The 17,872-nt window shown below is 42.8% G+C and overlaps 1 protein-coding gene and 1 long non-coding RNA gene across 17 annotated transcripts in view; one reads left to right on the top strand and one right to left on the bottom strand.

Annotated features, from left to right (window-relative positions):
- Positions 1-17,872, top strand: part of LOC115340598 (poly(rC)-binding protein 3-like) — a 149,835-nt gene that overhangs the window by 106,007 nt on the left and 25,956 nt on the right. For 9 of the 16 annotated variants that reach the window (XM_030012441.2, XM_030012442.1, XM_030012432.1 and 6 more), the window contains 6 exons: positions 1,357-1,488; positions 5,154-5,282; positions 7,428-7,571; positions 11,731-11,787; positions 12,273-12,348; positions 14,165-14,217. In XM_030012441.2, coding sequence (XP_029868301.1) covers positions 1,357-1,488; positions 5,154-5,282; positions 7,428-7,571; positions 11,731-11,787; positions 12,273-12,348; positions 14,165-14,217 — 591 coding nt within the window. The remainder of the gene's footprint in view (positions 1-1,356; positions 1,489-5,153; positions 5,283-7,427; positions 7,572-11,730; positions 11,788-12,272; positions 12,349-14,164; positions 14,218-17,872) is intronic. The other 7 variants (XM_030012443.1, XM_030012436.1, XM_030012440.1 and 4 more) reach the window with 4 other exon arrangements.
- On the bottom strand, positions 12,074-15,387 carry LOC121233236. Its single transcript, XR_005932171.1, has 2 exons — positions 15,251-15,387; positions 12,074-14,679 (listed from the first exon to the last, which is right to left on the bottom strand). It is a non-coding gene; the product is annotated as an uncharacterized LOC121233236 (long non-coding RNA).

The following is a 17,872-nucleotide window of genomic DNA, read 5'->3' as shown; positions in this document are numbered from 1 at the left end:
CATCACAAATGCAGAGCTACTGCAGGTGTCAGTGCTGGTGTCACTGAGCTCCCGCACCGGTTCAACAAGGCGTGCAGAGTTGTTTAAAGTACTTTTTTTTTTTTTTTTTTTAATTTGACGTCCTGATCACACAGTATAGGCACTTCCCCCCCCCTGCCCCCCCCCAAGTGGTAATCTTGATAAGCGAGAATGTAGGGAAACATCAGTTCTGTCTGCTGGAACTCTTATTGCATCGTAAATGAGTTAAATGAAAATGAAATACATGTTTTCTGTCATCCTGTCCTAATCTTTTGGGTAGCGTTTCTGTGAAGGATGTGAAAGCTGTGCCATGCCACCTCACAGATGGACGAGGTGGTCTTTTCAGCTCACAGCTAGTGTTAGCAAACGACATCGAGATTCACATGAGTTGTTGCACAAGTGCTCTGCAGCTTGTGGCTTTTTTTTGTGATCCTAAGTGCTCTCAACAGCATCCCATCCATCAGTGGGAAAATAAGCTTTATCTTCTCCTTTGTGATGAAGATATTAGAGGGATTGTTTTGTCTCGGCTAGAAGGTTTTGAACTAGCAAAATATATTTAAAACAACGTAAACCTTGCGATAAGTAGTATATTGAAATGCTCATGAAAATCTGCAGTGTAGTCTCATTGGATAATGAGATACACGGATACAGGTTACATTACCTGGATACAGGTAATTGTTGTTCTGCTGAGCTCTTTGTACTCGGGTTACATAGCTGTGATGGAAAAGATTTTGGAAGTTATGTAACACTACAAATACTTACGGATCTGCAGCAAAAGAGAAATTAAACCTGGGGGGGCGGCAAAATATTTATCAAAATAATCTGATTTTCTCTGCTTCAGATTATTAGACAGATTCTTTGTCATTCCCTCTTTCAACCTCTTTCCTTTGTATCAAACCTGACAAGAAATTGCGTGAAATGTAAAGACATATCGTTTAGTAGAAGCGTTCTAATTGAGATGCTGGAAAACAGACCAAATCGGGATCTGGGGGCCTGTGAACTCAAAAGCCTCTTTGCCTTTTCCACCTGCTTCGGCTGGTCTAATGACAGATACCACCTCCTCCTAACCTTGCCTCAGAGACCGGCCTCTGCTCCCGCCGTGCGGACCTGCAACACCAGAGAGCAAAAAAATTCCTCCGGCACAAGCTGCTTGCGCGGTTGGTGCTTATGGCGTATCGCCGGCAGAGCCGGCGGCTTTACCTGCAATAGAAACAAACCACAACTGGTTGCACGCTCCCCGGGTCTCCACGAAGAGACCTGGGCATTTGCTCCGAGCCCTTCGGTGCTTAGCAGGAATGCCAAATCCCCCGCTAATTCTCCCTGACGTTGTGATTACAGGACATAAACGCTTCGATGACAAACAGCACGGTGACAAGCAAACCGCCTGTAACGCTGCGGCTCGTCGTCCCGGCAAGTCAGTGTGGATCCCTTATAGGAAAAGGAGGTTCCAAAATCAAAGAAATCAGGGAGGTAAGTCTCGGGGTGTCTGCTGGGAACGCTGGCTAGGTCGGTGTCCCACCGCTGCGCTTTGCTCCTCACCCGAACGTGAGCATGTGCTGAGTGAAAAGCCTGGAAAAGTCTTGCTCTGGGGGAAGCCGGGGTTCAGCACGACTGTACCCTTCTACCTTCCTCGAAGCTAAAGACCGTGCGTGAAATAAAGAAACAGCTTTACACCGCGTTAGTCTCCGAGGCACAATTTAGCAAAGCAACGGTTCGGCGACAGAAATGGCTCGTCCCCTCCTCAGCGATACTCAGCTGATCCCCGGTTGGAGCGTTGCAGCCACTTCCAAATTAGCTGCCGCCCTCGCGGCCAGAGAAAAAAGACCCAAGTAGCACTGGGGAGTCCAGGTTAGTAGATCAAAAGCTTGATCTACTTTTTAGAAAAAATTTATTTTCATATTCCTCTCCTGTTTCTCCCTAATCTCACCGTGCCGCAGGTGACCCGATTTCATGTATTCCAAACCCATATTGACTTTTTTTTAATCCAGACTTTAGCTAAAGTTATTCATTCAATGTGCTGTGCTATCAGCCTCATTTTCCTTTAACCAGAAAATGCAAAAATTATCATACAGTGCCAGTTTTAATTCTTCCATGCATGACTGTAATGACATAGCACATGCCAAGCCAGGGATCCAATGTTTGTAATCAGTCAAAGAAGAAAATTAGGTACATGCTCGGTTATGTAGAGAAAATCTGAATAGGACATTTTGGGAAAAATGGATTTTTATTCCGGAGAAAGTGACAGTACTCCTTCTAAATTTGTATTCATTCCAACATGGGATGAGGTGTTGAATATCAAGATAACATGCTGATCAATTTTCTTCATTTGACTATGTCAAAACAGAAGCTTTTGACAGGCTTTACCAAAGTGAAACCTCCTTTTTTTATCTAAAATGTAGATTTGAGACAGTAGGTTTCAGTGAGCTTTTACGTTTCATTTCAAATGTGAAAAAAAAGTTAATGGATATTTTTTCTATGAAGGAAAATTTGATCAAATGTCAAAAACGAGTGGGAAATCCTTTGATCAAAATTTTATATCCAGCATTTGCTAGGAAATGTTAGCTTATGGTAGCCTTGGAAGGAAAGGTGATGGTAGAGGACAGTTAAGGGTCTCATGCTTTCGACTTTCAAGTTCTTCCAAATTATTTCATTTCAATTCCAATGTGATTGTCCCAGGAGTTTTTTTAACAAACCCCTCTGAAGGCTTATCTTACATTTCAGGATTTGGCCGCTACTGAAAGGGTCTTTTCTCTCCGTGCATACAGGGAAGTAAAAGCAGCATGTACCGCTTCTATTAGCTGACAGAGCTGCCAAAGCTGTCTCAGATTTTTTTGTTGCCAAGCAAACAACCTGTTCTTCCTCCATGCGCCTCTTGCTTTGTAAGCCGTGTTCGTGAAAACATGCGTAGGTTGTCTGCTGTAAACTCGCAGAAAAACCATTCAGAGCCCTGCCATTTGAAGGGGGTCTCTTTGCTTACCGAGACCTGCAAATAAAAGGCAATTACAAATCAGATTTTTTTTTTTTTGGTTGAAATGCTGTTACTTTATTTTTCATCAAAGAGTCCGGGAGCTATGCCTCTCAGTAGTCGTTACTGAAAAAACAGCTTTTGAGATGTGGGAGAAAGGAGTCGCTTGATGACACTGAGGGGAAGAAAGCATTATTTCTGTGCAGATGCCAGGGTCATAGGAAACCCTCTCTCTTTTTTTGTTTAATCCCAGAAAAGTGAGAGGCGACCTCGGCCACGAGACATTGTTTCTCTTGGTCCTCCAGATCTCTTAGGTGTCCAGGAGAGCTGTCAGGCAGCAGGAATCCAGCTGATTTCTTAGTTGTATTAAAATAGGAGCAGGCGTGAGTGTGAACTGTGTGCTGGTAAGTGCTTAGCTCTAGGTTTTACAGCTGTCGGTACTTTGGATTTGATTTTATTTTAAATATTGGTGACCTCATCCAGAGCACTGAGTGAGTGCTTTTAGGACATCATGGGTTTTTAAAGGTGAGATTGATCTGTTGGTATGTGTACATTAAATGACTGAAGTGATTCTTCTGGTGAGCACAGTTTCAGAAGCAATTGCCTACTAGTCTAGTACAAGAAAGTAAAAGGATAGTGTTTGGCCAAATAGCTGTTTTGATAAGGCTAATGCAGTGAGAAGTCACACTGCACGTTTTCTTAAGCATAAGGATAATGAGCAAAATGTTACTCATTTTTTTTGTTGCTGATATATGACCAAAGTCAAAGAATAAACAAGATTGGCACTGGAAGCAAATGCATAAATGACTGCAGTGTTTGGCAGAGTATTTTGTGCTAGATGTACAGATACCCAGAACCGTACGTTAAACAGCAAATACAATCAAACAGAAAAAAAAGGAGCATCCAGCCCGAGATGTGGTCTAATTTCATCATCACACAAGACACTGAGCAGCAATTGCATGAGGGATGGTCTTTTGCATTCAGTGATGTACCCAGGAACAACGTGTAGGCTTGCAGTACTGTTTTCAAGATAAGATTACAAAAAAAAAAAAAAAAAAAAAAAAGAAAAGAAAAGCATGACTGATTGATCAAATTATGGTGAAATTCCAAAGCCTATTATAGAGCAAGGAACTGATATTCTGGCCTTAAACAGTACTAGTGAACAGAAGATGCAATCAGTAATTTAATGTCTTTGGAAAGAAGAATAACATGTGTTGTAACTAACCAGCAGGAAAACAAATTAACTCCTTGCTGACTGACACAAAGTCAATGGTTACTGAAAATACTTTTCTTAAAAAGCCCGAAATATTGCGTTGCGATAACAGTCAGGAATAGATTTTGTTTGTAATACGCGAAAGTGCTAACTTAATATGAAATGCCTGGGTTTTTCTCTATTGACTGAAAAGGTCTTCCAGGATGTTTGTGAAATAATGCCAAGGATTGTTTTGCTCAGTGTTTTTTTCCTTTCTTTGTGGTTTTTTTTTTTGGTTAGCTAAGATACATTAGTGCCAAGATCAAATTAAAAAAAAAAAAAAAGAAAACAAAACTGTCTCATTACCTCCTTGGGTTCATTAATGAGCTAAAAGTTGATGATGTGCATATATTTAATCAACACTAATTATAATTTAGAAGTGCTTCTGTACCATCCTAAGATATTCCAGAGCATAAGGCAGCCCCAAATTTCATCCAGAGACACAAGTCAACCATCAGTGGATTAAAGAGCCATTTATCTGCAGCTCATTTGATTAGCAGACCTTCTTCAGTTATCAGCACTTTTTTCCTTTCTTTTTTTTTTATTATCGAAAAGTACTTCACTTCACCTCTTTCGGTTTTTAGTCAGCATCGCAACTGTCTGTCTCTGAGAGGGTTAAAAGACTTGTCCTGAAATTCAGGTCACAGTTTGATTCATTAACAGCTACTGCGGACTAATCTTCCTAGGGTAGGAGTGTTTGCAAATTGGCTTGAACGGGCAAATCCGTGTCCTGCCGGACCCCAATTACCCTGTCTGGGCACGAGTTTCTAGACGCGCTCTACCCCGCGTCTAGCAAAGAAAAGGCAAAAAGTTGAGAGGCGCGTCCCCTCCATCGCGCGAGTGAATCGCCGGCTTCGGAGAGGTGCCGTCGCCTGCCCGACGGCGACTGACGCTCTCTTTGCTTCGTCTCCGCTCAAGTCCACAGGAGCCCAGGTGCAGGTCGCGGGCGATATGCTGCCGAACTCCACGGAGCGCGCCGTGACCATATCGGGCACTCCCGACGCCATCATCCAGTGCGTCAAACAAATATGCGTGGTTATGCTGGAGGTAAGCGGGAGCTTGGCCTCTCCCCTCTCACGCGGGAGACGCTCAAACGCGTTATTCGTTTTCGGTTGCCCCGGGGGGTGCTGCCTACCGTTGGAGTCGGGGATTTCCAGGGGACTCTCTTAGACCGTGCCCTGCCTGGCGTTTGAGAGCCTCTCGCGGCAGGCGTTAGCAGTCGAAGACCAGGGCTGTCACGACGCCGTCAAACGACAACCCAGGTCCAGCGTGGAGCTGCGGCCTCTTCTGAGAGAAAAGTATTTTATTCTGATGCAGAATAGGGCAGAAAACATCTAGGTCTTGTTTTAAATAGAAATAATTCTGACTAGAGTAATCTAGATTTACCAGGACTTTTTTTGCTTCCTTAGGGTCAGGTCGTTGCATAAGGCCAGAAGGTGTCATTTTGATGGAGGTTTTTTAGCTCTTAGATTAAATGATACAAAATTAATTTATATAAAAATCTGGGCGTTTTAACCCTTGCTGAAAATGCCCATAATTTCGTGCAAGTACATTTCTCAACTGATTAAGTTGAGCAGAAGTTTGGGAAAAAAAAAAAAAAAAAAAAATTTCAGCAAATTAAATATTTTGACCTAGTAACCATAATTTTTGACAAGGAACATGAAACATCTCTGCTTTTATCACGTTTTCTGCTGAAAAATTTTCTGTGACTTTTTTTTGTTTTGGTTTGGTCTAGTCAAGGGCTGTCTCATGACGATCTCTGACACCCTACTGTTCTGTTATTCCTTAAAGAGGGGAGAAACAGTGGAGCGTTTGAGACAGCACTACGACTATTGGCTGTTCAGAAGCATGCAATGCATCAAAATGACATACAGCCTTTGCATCAAAGTGTCATACAGCCTAACGCAAATAAAAGCATAAAAACTCATAAATCCCCAGTGTTTTGCTGGGGAGAAGCGACTTTTGCTTCAGTTTTTGCTGGACTGCTGTGAGGAAGGAGTTTCTTTATAAAATGCAAGACAACAGAAAGATAATATTTAAAAAATAATTTTAGTTTGTTAGAGATGGAGTACGTGATGGCAGTAGTTATCAGCTTTGTGAATACGGAGTGTAGTCTATTGTCCAAGTGACATTCATGGAATAAATAGTTATTTGTTAAAGAAGATGAGAGAAGCTGCTTCTCAAAATCAGAGAGACGTGGTCCTATTTTCCCGCAGGTAGAGCCACTTATGAAATAACCAGCTTTGACAGAAGAAGTCCTTAATTTTAGCACTAGGCAAGTCGCAAGCAGCACTAAGACGACACTGGCTTAACTACAGTTTGCTGCTTCAAACGTTCAAGAAAATGAATGTGCTCTATTTGCAGCATATATTTAATTTGGCAACAAACACTTTTGTTGACATGAAATAGGTATTTATATGGTATTAATTAATGGAAGTGATATTGTTGTTACCTTCTTTGGTTGTAGTTAATGCACTGAAATCAGGGCACCATCCTGCCGGGTGTAGCACAGACAGCTTGAAGCCTTTTTTTACAGACACATGCTCCTGCTTTATTTATGAGGAGAAAGTTAGCCTTGGTTATGGGTTTTCCCTTTGGGTCCTTGCCTTGGGCTACAGGGAACAAAATCCCTTTTCATGCATTACAAAGGCCGTGGTTATGCTCCTGCTGAAGCCGGGAGGATTTTTCTCCAACCTTCCAGCTCAGTCAGAGGAAAGGCAGGATCAGGCTGGTCATTTGCAATTGAAGAGCTGACTTAATTGAGTTGGTAAAACAAGAAACCTTGATGTGTAGCAGCGTAGGAAAGATCGATAAGCAGGCGATGTGCTCCGTGTTAACAAAGCGAGAGCACGGGCCGGACTCTTCCAAAACATTGACAAATTTCAAAATTGTGCCCGTGTTTCCCGACGTGCTTAACGAAGCTTCACAGCTTCATCCGACGACGGCAGTAATGGAGCCACGAGCGCTAGCACTGCCTGTTTCGGCTGCGCAGGCGGGACCTCGGCTCTCCTCCTCAAAGCCCAGGCAACCGGCCTCCGGCTTGCTTTTGGGCTGACGAGGTGGAGGGCAGGGTGGGCTGGGCTGGGTTAGCTGCATGCCTTGTTGTCCGAGGTGATGAATATAAGGGGTGATTGTTTTAATACAAGCTCTGCTTCGTTCTGCATTTTGATTGCTTTGTGTTTTTGTCTGCAGTCCCCACCCAAAGGTGCCACCATCCCCTACCGTCCCAAACCTGCCTCTGCACCTATCATTTTTGCAGGTGGCCAGGTAAGAGCAGACACCATTTTGGCTTCAGCTGGAAACCACACCGTCTTGGCCCAACCTCAGCCAGCGCCTGTTAGTTTTCAACTTTTACTCTTTTTTGCCTGGTATAGTATTGATGTGCTTTGTCTACTGTGTGTGCTTACAGTTTGCGGGAAAGGAGAACACTGCATTGCAAACTTGATGCAAAATTGTGATGACTGGTAGTTTACCTACATTTAAAATTAACTTATGTAATTAAGAAAAGCTTGCCCTTCTGCGAATTGAGAGGTGTCCAAATCAGATGCTCCCCGAGTGGGCCAAAACTCCTTATTGTAGGGATTGGATTTTTCACACTTGCAGCTCCGCTAGCAGTATAAGCAGTTTTGTCAGTTTTCAGAGGTGATCGAACAGCAGGATGTCTCTGCTCATGAAAGGCTTAATTGTTCTCTCACAGTTTTCGTATTTTTTAGGACCAAATAGTGTATTTTGCAGGAAAAATTTACACACACGTAATTTCTGCTGCTTATAGTCCCTCAGGACCAAGTAGCAATGGGGTTCTGAGGTTACAGGAACTGCACACCTGCAAGTGTAAACCTTCCCAACCGTGGCGTGCAACAACCTGATTGATAAAACAAGAACAGCGTTGTTCCTGTTTCTTTTTTTTATAAAGTGAAGCTTTGACGATTCCCCCTTCATCTTAAGCTATATCAGCCACGGTTCTCATCTGCCTTTAAAACCCCGCGTGCAACGTGACTCTTCCTTCTCTTTGGATAATGCTCTGAAATGGGTCTGCAACGTGCCGCTGAGACGTGGCGGGAATTTGCTCTGCCATCATCCATGCAGGGGGAACGCAGTTTTAATAACTGATGAGCCACCAATGAACGCAGCTGGTAGGTACCCTAAAAACACCATAGGAGGCTCACAGGGGGACTCATATAGCCGATATGTGCTATCGTATAGCTGCCCAGGTATGTGCAATGGTGGAGGAGTGAGGTGCTGCAAGCCCTGTCCAACTCAAGGGGAAATAGATCTACTAAATCTGGCCTAGAGGAATTCCTGGTGTTCAAGCCTACTCCTCTTAGTTGTCTTCAAAATAAGAAATCTGCTTCCTTAGTGACCAAAATTGAATTGAAATTTAAAATAATTTGCTAGAAATTGGTCTGTGACTGAAAGGTCAGAATAATTTACTCCCTATATAAGTTTACACTGCAGTGCTTTCCTTCAAGAAATAAGTGTGTATATATGCAGCAGCCCGTGTTACCAGTATTGTAATTGCCACGACCTTCAGTGACTGTCTTTGTATGTGATTACTCAAAAGTATTGAAACTGTTTGCTAGAGTGCTCTGAGCAGTTTGTATAAATAATTGAAAGTGTCCTATTTTAAGGTCTAATAGCTCTTGTCATCTTCAGTTTTATCAGTTAAAAAACTGTTCTCACTTTTCTAACGCAACTTTGTTGATGTGAGAAAGAGTGTAAGAGACAGACACTTTCTGTGTGCTTTGAATTTCTGTGTGCTCTGACTAAGCAGACTTTGTAAGAAAATGCTTAAGGTGTGTTTGGGCGTCAGTACGGAAAGACACATTAACCAGGTTTCATAAGTGGAAATTAATACTGAAAACAAAATTTTATCAGCAGTGTTAATTCCATCCAACCTTTTGGCTGTGCTATCAGAAGTTATTTTTCCATTCTAAATTACATCATGGCTATCTTGAAAGGTTTTGGTTTGTTTAATGCTTGCATATCAAGCAACACTAGCAAAATCAAATTTCTAGTTTTCCTTGACAAGTTGGGGTTCTTCTGCTTTAAGTATTGCTTTTAATTCTCTTGTGCTTCTTTGATACCGTATTGCATGACAGAACTAAAAGGAAGATGAACACTGTCCTGCCCTGTTCTGCCCCTTACCAGCATTTAGCATATGCAGTGGTTAAAAAAAAAAAAAAAAAAAAAATCCAGCACTCCTGCCTGATGGAAACAAATTGGAAATTTCTACACACTGTGCTACATTGCTCTTTAGATGGGTACTCACAGGGTACAGCTTTGCTTTATGTCTCGTAGCAGTTTTATGGTTTAAATTGGGGAATATTTGTAGACCAAGTCATTCCCGCTCTTACTAATGTCAGTACGTCAGCAGGAAAGTTGCACTTGACTTTGATGGAAGCAGACCCGTAGCTCATGTCCTTAGTGAAACTTTACAGTACAGATGTCTCGGTAGCCTCTGCCAGGCTTGTACTTGCCATGTCTCGGCCACAGAAGGGCACAGTTCCTCTGTCAAAGGGTAAAGCAGTCAAAGACAGTTTTTTCTCAACCTAAATCAATCAAATGACCTTTTGGGAGCCTGAGAACTGAAGAGCTTTTTTTTTTTTTACTGGGAAAGAAAATTCAAGACCCGTCTTGTCCATGCTGCTTTGATGGCTTTCATTGACAACCAGGTAAAAGCTAGTCTGAGCTCTGAATGTTCATTATTTTTGTTATTTCTCCAGTTTGTTTGCTTCCTCGTATGTATACATGGAAGCATGAGGAAGCGGAGTGATGAGGTTTCCTTTATTGACTTTATTAGGGTTGACTTTATTAGGTTCGCTGGTGATTTTTTTGTAGTGGTTTCTTGCTGGTTTGCGGACCATTGCTTGGGAAGCACCCATGTAAAAGATACTCTCTCAGCTGGGTTTGAAGTAAAGCCAAGATCAGAAGGGACACTTGTGACCCAGCACAGAGGCTCAGAGACCAAAGCGTGGTTTCCAAACCCGCTGTTTGCTCAGGGACCTAAGCTCCTGCCCAGCGCCGTTTCCAGCTATAACGTCCCTGAGGCTGCTCCAGTGCTCGGCTACGCACAGAGCCCCCAGTCAGCAAAGCAGCGTAACATCTCCTGAAAGTTGTCCCCATTGGGTAAAAAACTTAAACAATGCTTTGCTTGCTTGAATACGTGCTTGCTTAAGACCCACTGATGGCAGTGATCGCCTGTTGTGGTGGACTGGAACCTTTTCTTGTCATTTATAAAGCGTCAATAACGGCCATCCCCCGTAGATGTACATGAGTATGCTTGCTCATGAGCATCCCATCGAGCCCAGCGGCACACAATTCTGCCTGAAAACTGCTCATGTGCATAATGTTTGCCGGATTGTGGCCTTGCTTTATAACTAATTTAAAAACTAAATGAAATGTTTCTTCTCCGGAAGGGAAATTCTGCTGCAGAAATGCGCATCAAGCAGTTGAGGCATTAAAGGTTTTAATATCCAAACTCCATTAAATGAATTGTTTTATCATTTGCAGAGGATTCATTACTTTCTAAGAGGCCTTTTGTCAAATAAGCGCTTTGCAAACTAAGCTAATCAGCTCTGTTCCTGTTTATAATTCTCCCACTACAAATATTTATATGTTATAATTTGTCCTTCTGCTTTCCTGCCTGTCTAAGTGCAAGCACATTAGAATTTTTCTGACGTGCTGTTACTTTCAGAAAAGCCCTACAGGATATACTAGAAAATTATAAACTCGCGTAGTTTTTGCTTTGGAGGCCGTTACAGAGAGTTGAACGGAACCAGCAGGAGAGACAACAGGCACGCCACCGTATCCCTCCCTGCTCACGTCCTTTTTTTTTGCCTCCCCCACCTCTCCCCAGTGCTGCCAGAAGCGATGCCAGAAACTATACCCCTCGCACGGCTCTTGTGGTGCGGAGAGGCTGGATTTGGAGGGGGGATAGTTGGCTTCTTGTGGAAGATAAGACCACGACGCTGGGGATCTCCGTCACGCTCCCGTCTCCAAGCTGGCGCGCTGGCCCCGTGCCCTGTAGGACAGGCGGGCATCCCCCCCCGGCAGCTCTGCCCTGTCCTCGCTGCCCCTCGTGCTGCTTCGGCGGCAGCATCTCCCTGTGCCCATCGGTGGCACTGGGCGGATGGGGCAGCGGGGAGGGGAATTGCCACCCCCCCCTAATTTTCCTCGACCCCTGCGGTGTCCCCAGCTCTGCTCCCGGCAGACGGAGCTGGACTAAAGGGACGTCCTGAGGACCGAGGTCGTCAGAGCTCAGGCAGCGGCATTTGGCTGGACCCTGCTTGCAAGGGGTACGTGGGCAGCCCGACAGAGACCTTCCCGTACGGTGCCGAGCGTTATCAAGCAGCACAAGACAATTAAGCTTCACTCAGTGTTGAAAGCGATGTGGGTGGCATTTGTCTGGGGAGCCAGAAGGAGAATTTCTGATGAGAACAGGTACGCTGCTTGTGTCCTGACTGACCCGTGTCTTAACTGTGCTTGTTGTTTTCAGGCGTTCACGATTCAGGGGCAGTATGCCATCCCTCATCCAGACGTGAGTCCAGCGCATGTAAATTACTCCCTTTTTCTTCCTCTCCCTCTTATTTGTTCCGGGCAACATTTGCTTTCTACAGTTAGCAACAAAGACACGGCCTAAGGACGCTTTTCCTGCACAACGCACTGTATAGCCAAATGTTAGCTCAGCTACATCTCTTACCTTGCGTAATAATTGCTAGAAAGTACAATGGCCCAGGAACAAATGACAGTTATCTTGGTCTTTTTTGCATGTGATATATTTGAGTTCTTTTAATATGTAATTCTACAGTAATTAGTTTAATATTAACAATAGCCATTACATGTAATAACAGTAGAGATGTCATTTATAACCAGTTTGGTTTTTTTTCCTCTACGTTAGATTAGAATGAATGATTAAACCTTTTTTTTTTTTCCAATATAATTTTAATTAATCCAGTTTTAGAACATGTAAGATGGTTTCTCTGCTCTGAAATAATTCCATTTGATTGGTTAGTTCTAATTTCCCATCCTGCCCTGCAGTTGACCAAGCTTCACCAGTTGGCTATGCAGCATCCCCCCTTTACTCCCCTTGGGCAGACCACCCCTGGTTTCCCTGGTACGTACCCATGACCCCCTGGGGATGTCCTTCTTCTTAACAGCTTTGTTTCCCATGGTCATTACATCATTTTAATAATAAATGTGGTCAATGACCAGCAATCCTTCTGTTTTTACACATTAATCTCTGTTCTTCCCTCCCGTACCTCTGTTACAGTTCCTTTCATCATTACTAAAACATGCTTTGTTTGGTACATTTATTAATCAAAACCGCTTCATTTGTGCCATTAGCTAAAAGCCCTGAGTTTCTTTTGTTCAGTCCCTGTTAAGTAAAGTTGTTATGGACCATACAGTATGTACCAGCCGGTCCCGAGTGAAGTATTTGGGCATGCGTCTTGTCAAATTTCTAGTTTGGTAACATGCTTCAGAAAGAAGTAAACATAGGAAAACAGTCTGTAATCGTGGTATAGAAATACTGATTAAAGAAATTACAGCACGCTGAAACTCAAATTCCTTGTAGAGCCAAATGTCTTAAGATCATCTGTAATCATCGCTGCTGGGACAAGTGCCTCTTCCTACTAGATATGCAGATAGAGCCACAAAATGCAATGGAAATTTAGTTAAATTAAAGACTGCAATTTTGGTCTGTACTTACTAAAGCTGAAGCTAAATTCTTGATTCAAGTGTGAGAAGTCAGTTAACCCTGCCATAAATCATTTTTACTGTACTTCACTTAATACATGCTTGACATCTAAAAACTCCACAAAACAGAATTACAGAGGTACTGGTACATGCTTTGTATGGCAAATAACATTTTATCACATACATCAAATTCTGTGAGCAACTTGGTTGTTTTATATTCAATGTAAAATAAGCATATGCAACTCTTAATTGAATGTAAACATAAGTAAAATGTAGGTGACTCACTTTTTTGTAAGAGTATTTCTTTTCCATCTTTTCTAGTTGGAAATGAGTATTTTTGGCATGTCTTTACAGACAATAATAATAAACAACACCAAAAAAAGAGAAAAGGAGAGAAAGAGACATGACATCCAAAATATACTTTTGTTTCTTCATGATGTATCTGATAAAATATCTACAAGTAATACTAAATTGCCTTTCCTAGCTTTATATTTTCCTTATTCTTGTCATTAACATGCTGCTCCTTAATCTTTTCCTGGTTATATTTGTGACATGTACGTTTCTGTTACTCTGTGTTAGAGCAGTAATTGCATTTTTCCTGAGCATTTTCCTTTTGTCCACCCAATTTACAAACAAATGTATGCAGCTTAGAGTATTTTGTACATTTCCCTTCAAAATTACCCTTCCCAACATTTCTTCAGCAGCTAATCCCACATATAATTTCCAAATTTTCCTAGGTTAATTTCCTCATCCTTATTTTAATTCATTAATTTTTCTTTTTTGTATCTATGTATTTTGTTTTGCTAATTGTTCATTTGACTTCCACTTCCATTTTCCATATTCTAGAATTCCTGGTAGACAGGTCAAATTTCAGCCATCCATTAATTTCTCAATTGATGTGTTTAGAACAAACTTCAGAGACTATTTTTAGGGGAAACCCTTCATTTTCTAGAAGGTTTTTATGACCCTGTGGAATCTCATGTGACATTTGTTGCTTTGGTGGCTTAAAGGTTAATTAAAATAAGACTCATTTAAAATTAGTCCAGCCCTCTGAGTTTTGCATCTCTTGCTTTCTTTTCTGTTTCACTAGCAGTTCTCTATTTTTCTTTGCTCCTCTTTTTTTTTTTTTTTTTCCTCCTTCCTCCTGTATGTTTCCTTCTTTAAAATACCATTTGCTGTGTCTTGCCCTTCTTGCAAACAACTGGCGTAACATTTTCCCTCTGTCCCCTGAATAGGACTGGATGCCACTACTCCAACCAGTTCCCATGAACTTACTATTCCCAATGATGTAAGTGGACCAATAGTCAGTATCGCTTTCTCTTCTCTTGCTCCTCTGCCACTGGCAGGGAAACCTTTCATCTTTGGCTGATTTGTAAACACTAGTCCCCAGAATAAACTGTACGCCTTTTAGTCTGTTGGGGAGGGGGTATTAAAGGTTAGTGAAATGCTGGGCAGAAGCAGCAGCGTCAGGTCTCCAGCGATGCCGGTTTAGTTGCACGACGGTGCCAGTGCCGCGGTGCTGCGCCGGCTTCCGTAAAGCCTGGGTGCCTGCTGCTTACAGTGGTCTTAGATGAGTTACCAAAATTCATCTCTCAGGTGGCACTAGCACGGGCGGTCTCAGCAGAAGGGCTGAAGGGGGTGGAAAAACGTGCAGCCTCGTGTGCTGTCTTGGGCTGGAATCCTCCGTGCAACGGCTTGTGCTGTGCCAGTCTCCGCTGCATCCCGCGCTTACCTGGGACAGGTTTTTTTCCTGAGGAAAAAAAAGCTACTTCAGTTATGTAAAGGTGCAATATAAGAGTTTACTTGAAAAACAAGGGCTAAAAACATTCCTGCTCCAGCAACTCTGGACCGGCTGTGATCAACAGACTCAGTCTCCATGAGCAATATGGTGCTGAGTCTTCAGCCAGCTACTCTAAATGCCCAACTGATATGCTGTGTGTCATATAAAAATGCCTTCCCATTTTATTCACTTTCATTGCAAACAGGGGTGATTTTTTTTCAGTTCTCATTACAAATGAGTCACTTGGAAAATTGAAGATTTCCCCTCCAGTAAAAAAAGCTTTCAAGCATGAGTGGGATCACAAATAGCAATTATATTACTTAAGAGATACTTACAATACTGTGTAAGCCCTATTAAACTCAGTGGCAATGATTTACAGTAAGAAAAAACCACAGAATAACAAAGAAGTGAAGGTGTGAGTGCTGTGATTTTGTAAGCTTTCTGTTACTTAAAAGATGGCCTGCTGATTTATCGGTACCTGCTTTACAACCCGATTTATTGTATGTTGAGAATTTTATGGGAGCACCCTATTTATCCTTACAGTGCAAGTTTTTTCATTCCACTTTCAGGCAGATGTTGTTCTTGCCATCAGTGATACAAATCCAAGGTCACTCTTCTGACTTCACTTCTTTCAGGATTCATAGTGGAGAAGGAGAGGGAGAAAGTTGGCCTTGTGTCCTATAGTGCAGTAGAAAATTAAAAAAAAAAAAAAAAAAAAAAAAAAAAAAATCAGTTTCTCATCCAGGAGGTATGAAATGCCCCGCCCTCAGCACTATTCTCTGAAAAGCAAACACACATCCGTGCGTTGTTTCTAATAGAAGATTTTTCTGGCTATGCAGTGCATGTCTTGCTGTTGTTGCTAAGGGTGCGAAACCAAGGCCAAAATGGGGTTAGGCTCAGAAACAGCCTGCAGGACCTCTACAGGTGATGAAAGGGAGTTCTGACGTTCACATGGTGTCAAGTTGTGCGTTAAAGGACCGAAAGGCATTAGCGCTGCCCACACGCGCTGCATGTGTGCATGGAAGGGCTCTCGCATCCCGTTGGGCATCAGGGGCTGCTTGGGAATTTTGCAGGGGGAAAAACGCCAGCACCCGTGTTTCACGTGCGCCCTGTCAGTCCGAATCTGTGCACAGAGGGAGGGCAGGGCAGGAGAGGCAACAGCAGTTGTGCGGCAAAGCCTGCATGGGTAATTTGACTTTGCTTTCCTGCTACGCATCTCCTAGTCCCGGGTTTGATAGCTAGGCAGTCGGTGTGGTATGGCAATTATTCATCTGGCTGAAGGTGAAGGAAGCCGCAGGCCCTGGCACGGGGCTGGCTGCATGTGGCCAGTCTCCTGTCTGCCTCAACTCCAGGGGTCCCCGGTGCTGCATGAGTCCCACGGGTTTCTTATCATATGCGCTTATCACATGTTTCTTATCATGTGCAAAAGTCCAGCACGCGTGAGAAGAACATGAGACTTGCAAATATCTACGTGCTCTGCAGCTACAAGAGAAGTCAGTGTATATCTACATGTGCTATGCTGATTTTTTAAAACCAAGATAATGATAAGCACATAAAGGCAAAGCCTCGGTAAGAATCTGATGGAGCAAAATCAGATATAAAGAGAATAAGGAGCTCAGACTTTAGCCTAGTCTACAGAAAGTAGATATTAATAGCCATTTACAATATGCATAGCTGCATATTAAAATAAATTTTCCTCACTCCCTCTGGCATTAAGGCAGTGACAGAATTTTTTTTTTCTGTTATTAATAATTCCTGTAAGAATATCATGCTACTTTCTTCATACGGTATGCTGATAATCGCAACTAACCTGTTGCTCAATAACAAAGAGATACCAGAGAACAAAGAAATGCATTTCACAGAGAGTTATTTTCCACATGCTAAAAGCCAAAGCTTCCTCTCCAAATACTGAATTCAGAAGATTTGCCTTCCTAGGTTTTCTCATAACTTCGGGTATCTCCAAAAAGAGAACAGAGAGGACATTTCTCCAGGTCGCTCTCAAAAGTCACTCTGATCTTTCTCTAGTACCTCCTTTTCCTCATCAAAACCTCTTATAGGGGCATTTGGTTGCCTGCCTTTCCTTGCTCGGATCTTGTCTGGCCTTCTGCTGCTGCCTAAGTTACACAATATAAGTGTGTTTCACATAAATCCCAGAACAAAGTGGTGTTAACAGTGGCAGGTCCTTAAGGGATGGTATCTCTGGGTGTGGCTGATTTGGCACAGCTAACAGATGTCTTAAGATTTCATGATCCAATCCCCCGAAATGCCCATTGAGAGTAAATGAACAAACCAATAATAAAAAGAACCTGTCTCATTAAAAATTATGCATATTTTGCATTTATGTGGGACAGACAGGTAGAAACAAGTAACAGGAAAACAACTTCCCCTTCAGAAAGCACCAAGAACATTTTAAGAAAGCTATAAATCTGATCAATAATCCATAGAAACAGAAATGTCAGTCCATCCAAGTTGGAAATGGCATACTGAAGAAGTGCCTTCATTACCTGTGGAGCCAGGAGTACTTCCCTGCAAACAATGGCGGGGGACCCACATGTGCCAAATGCTCTCGGAGCAGCTCACGGTGAAATCCAGCGTTGGCTCCATGTGATGCTCCAAGGTGGTCTCCATGGCGTTGCCTCTTTCACCAGCGGTCACTGGGGGGACAGAGCTCTCATCTTTGCAGATCCCCAATCCATCGCCTGCGGTGGAGAGAATCACCGTAAGCCCTTAAGGAGAATATAAAGGCAGCGTCCGACCCGAGCTGTGACTTCCAGCAAGGCCACCCACCACCTACTCGTTACAGGAAAAGTGCACCTTCCCTCCCTCCAGCCCCCTTCCAGAAAAGTCCTGAGAACGAGGGCCATGGTCTTATAAAACTAAGCTGCTGGCTAAGTCCATCCCTGGCTCAGAAACTTTCCAGCTGTATAACAGGGTTTAAAAAAAATGGTTAGGCAAAGACTTAATAATCCACACAGGACATGCTGGGAAAGATCCTGCAGTAGTGTAAATCAAAGCACTTCTACCGAAGGCAAGGGACCTGTGGATTCAACCTCAATAAATTTACCTTACTGCTGAGAGCCTCTCATGTAATAGAGAAATAATGCCCAAAGCCAAAATACAGAATTAACCAGATTCTGTCAATTAGCAATGTTTAAGGGGATGG

Source organism: Aquila chrysaetos, chromosome 4, assembly GCF_900496995.4.
Source record: "Aquila chrysaetos chrysaetos chromosome 4, bAquChr1.4, whole genome shotgun sequence".
Classification (NCBI taxonomy): domain Eukaryota; kingdom Metazoa; phylum Chordata; class Aves; order Accipitriformes; family Accipitridae; genus Aquila; species Aquila chrysaetos.
The sequence above is the reverse complement of the archived record's forward strand: the minus strand, read 5'-3'. Positions and strand labels throughout refer to the sequence as shown.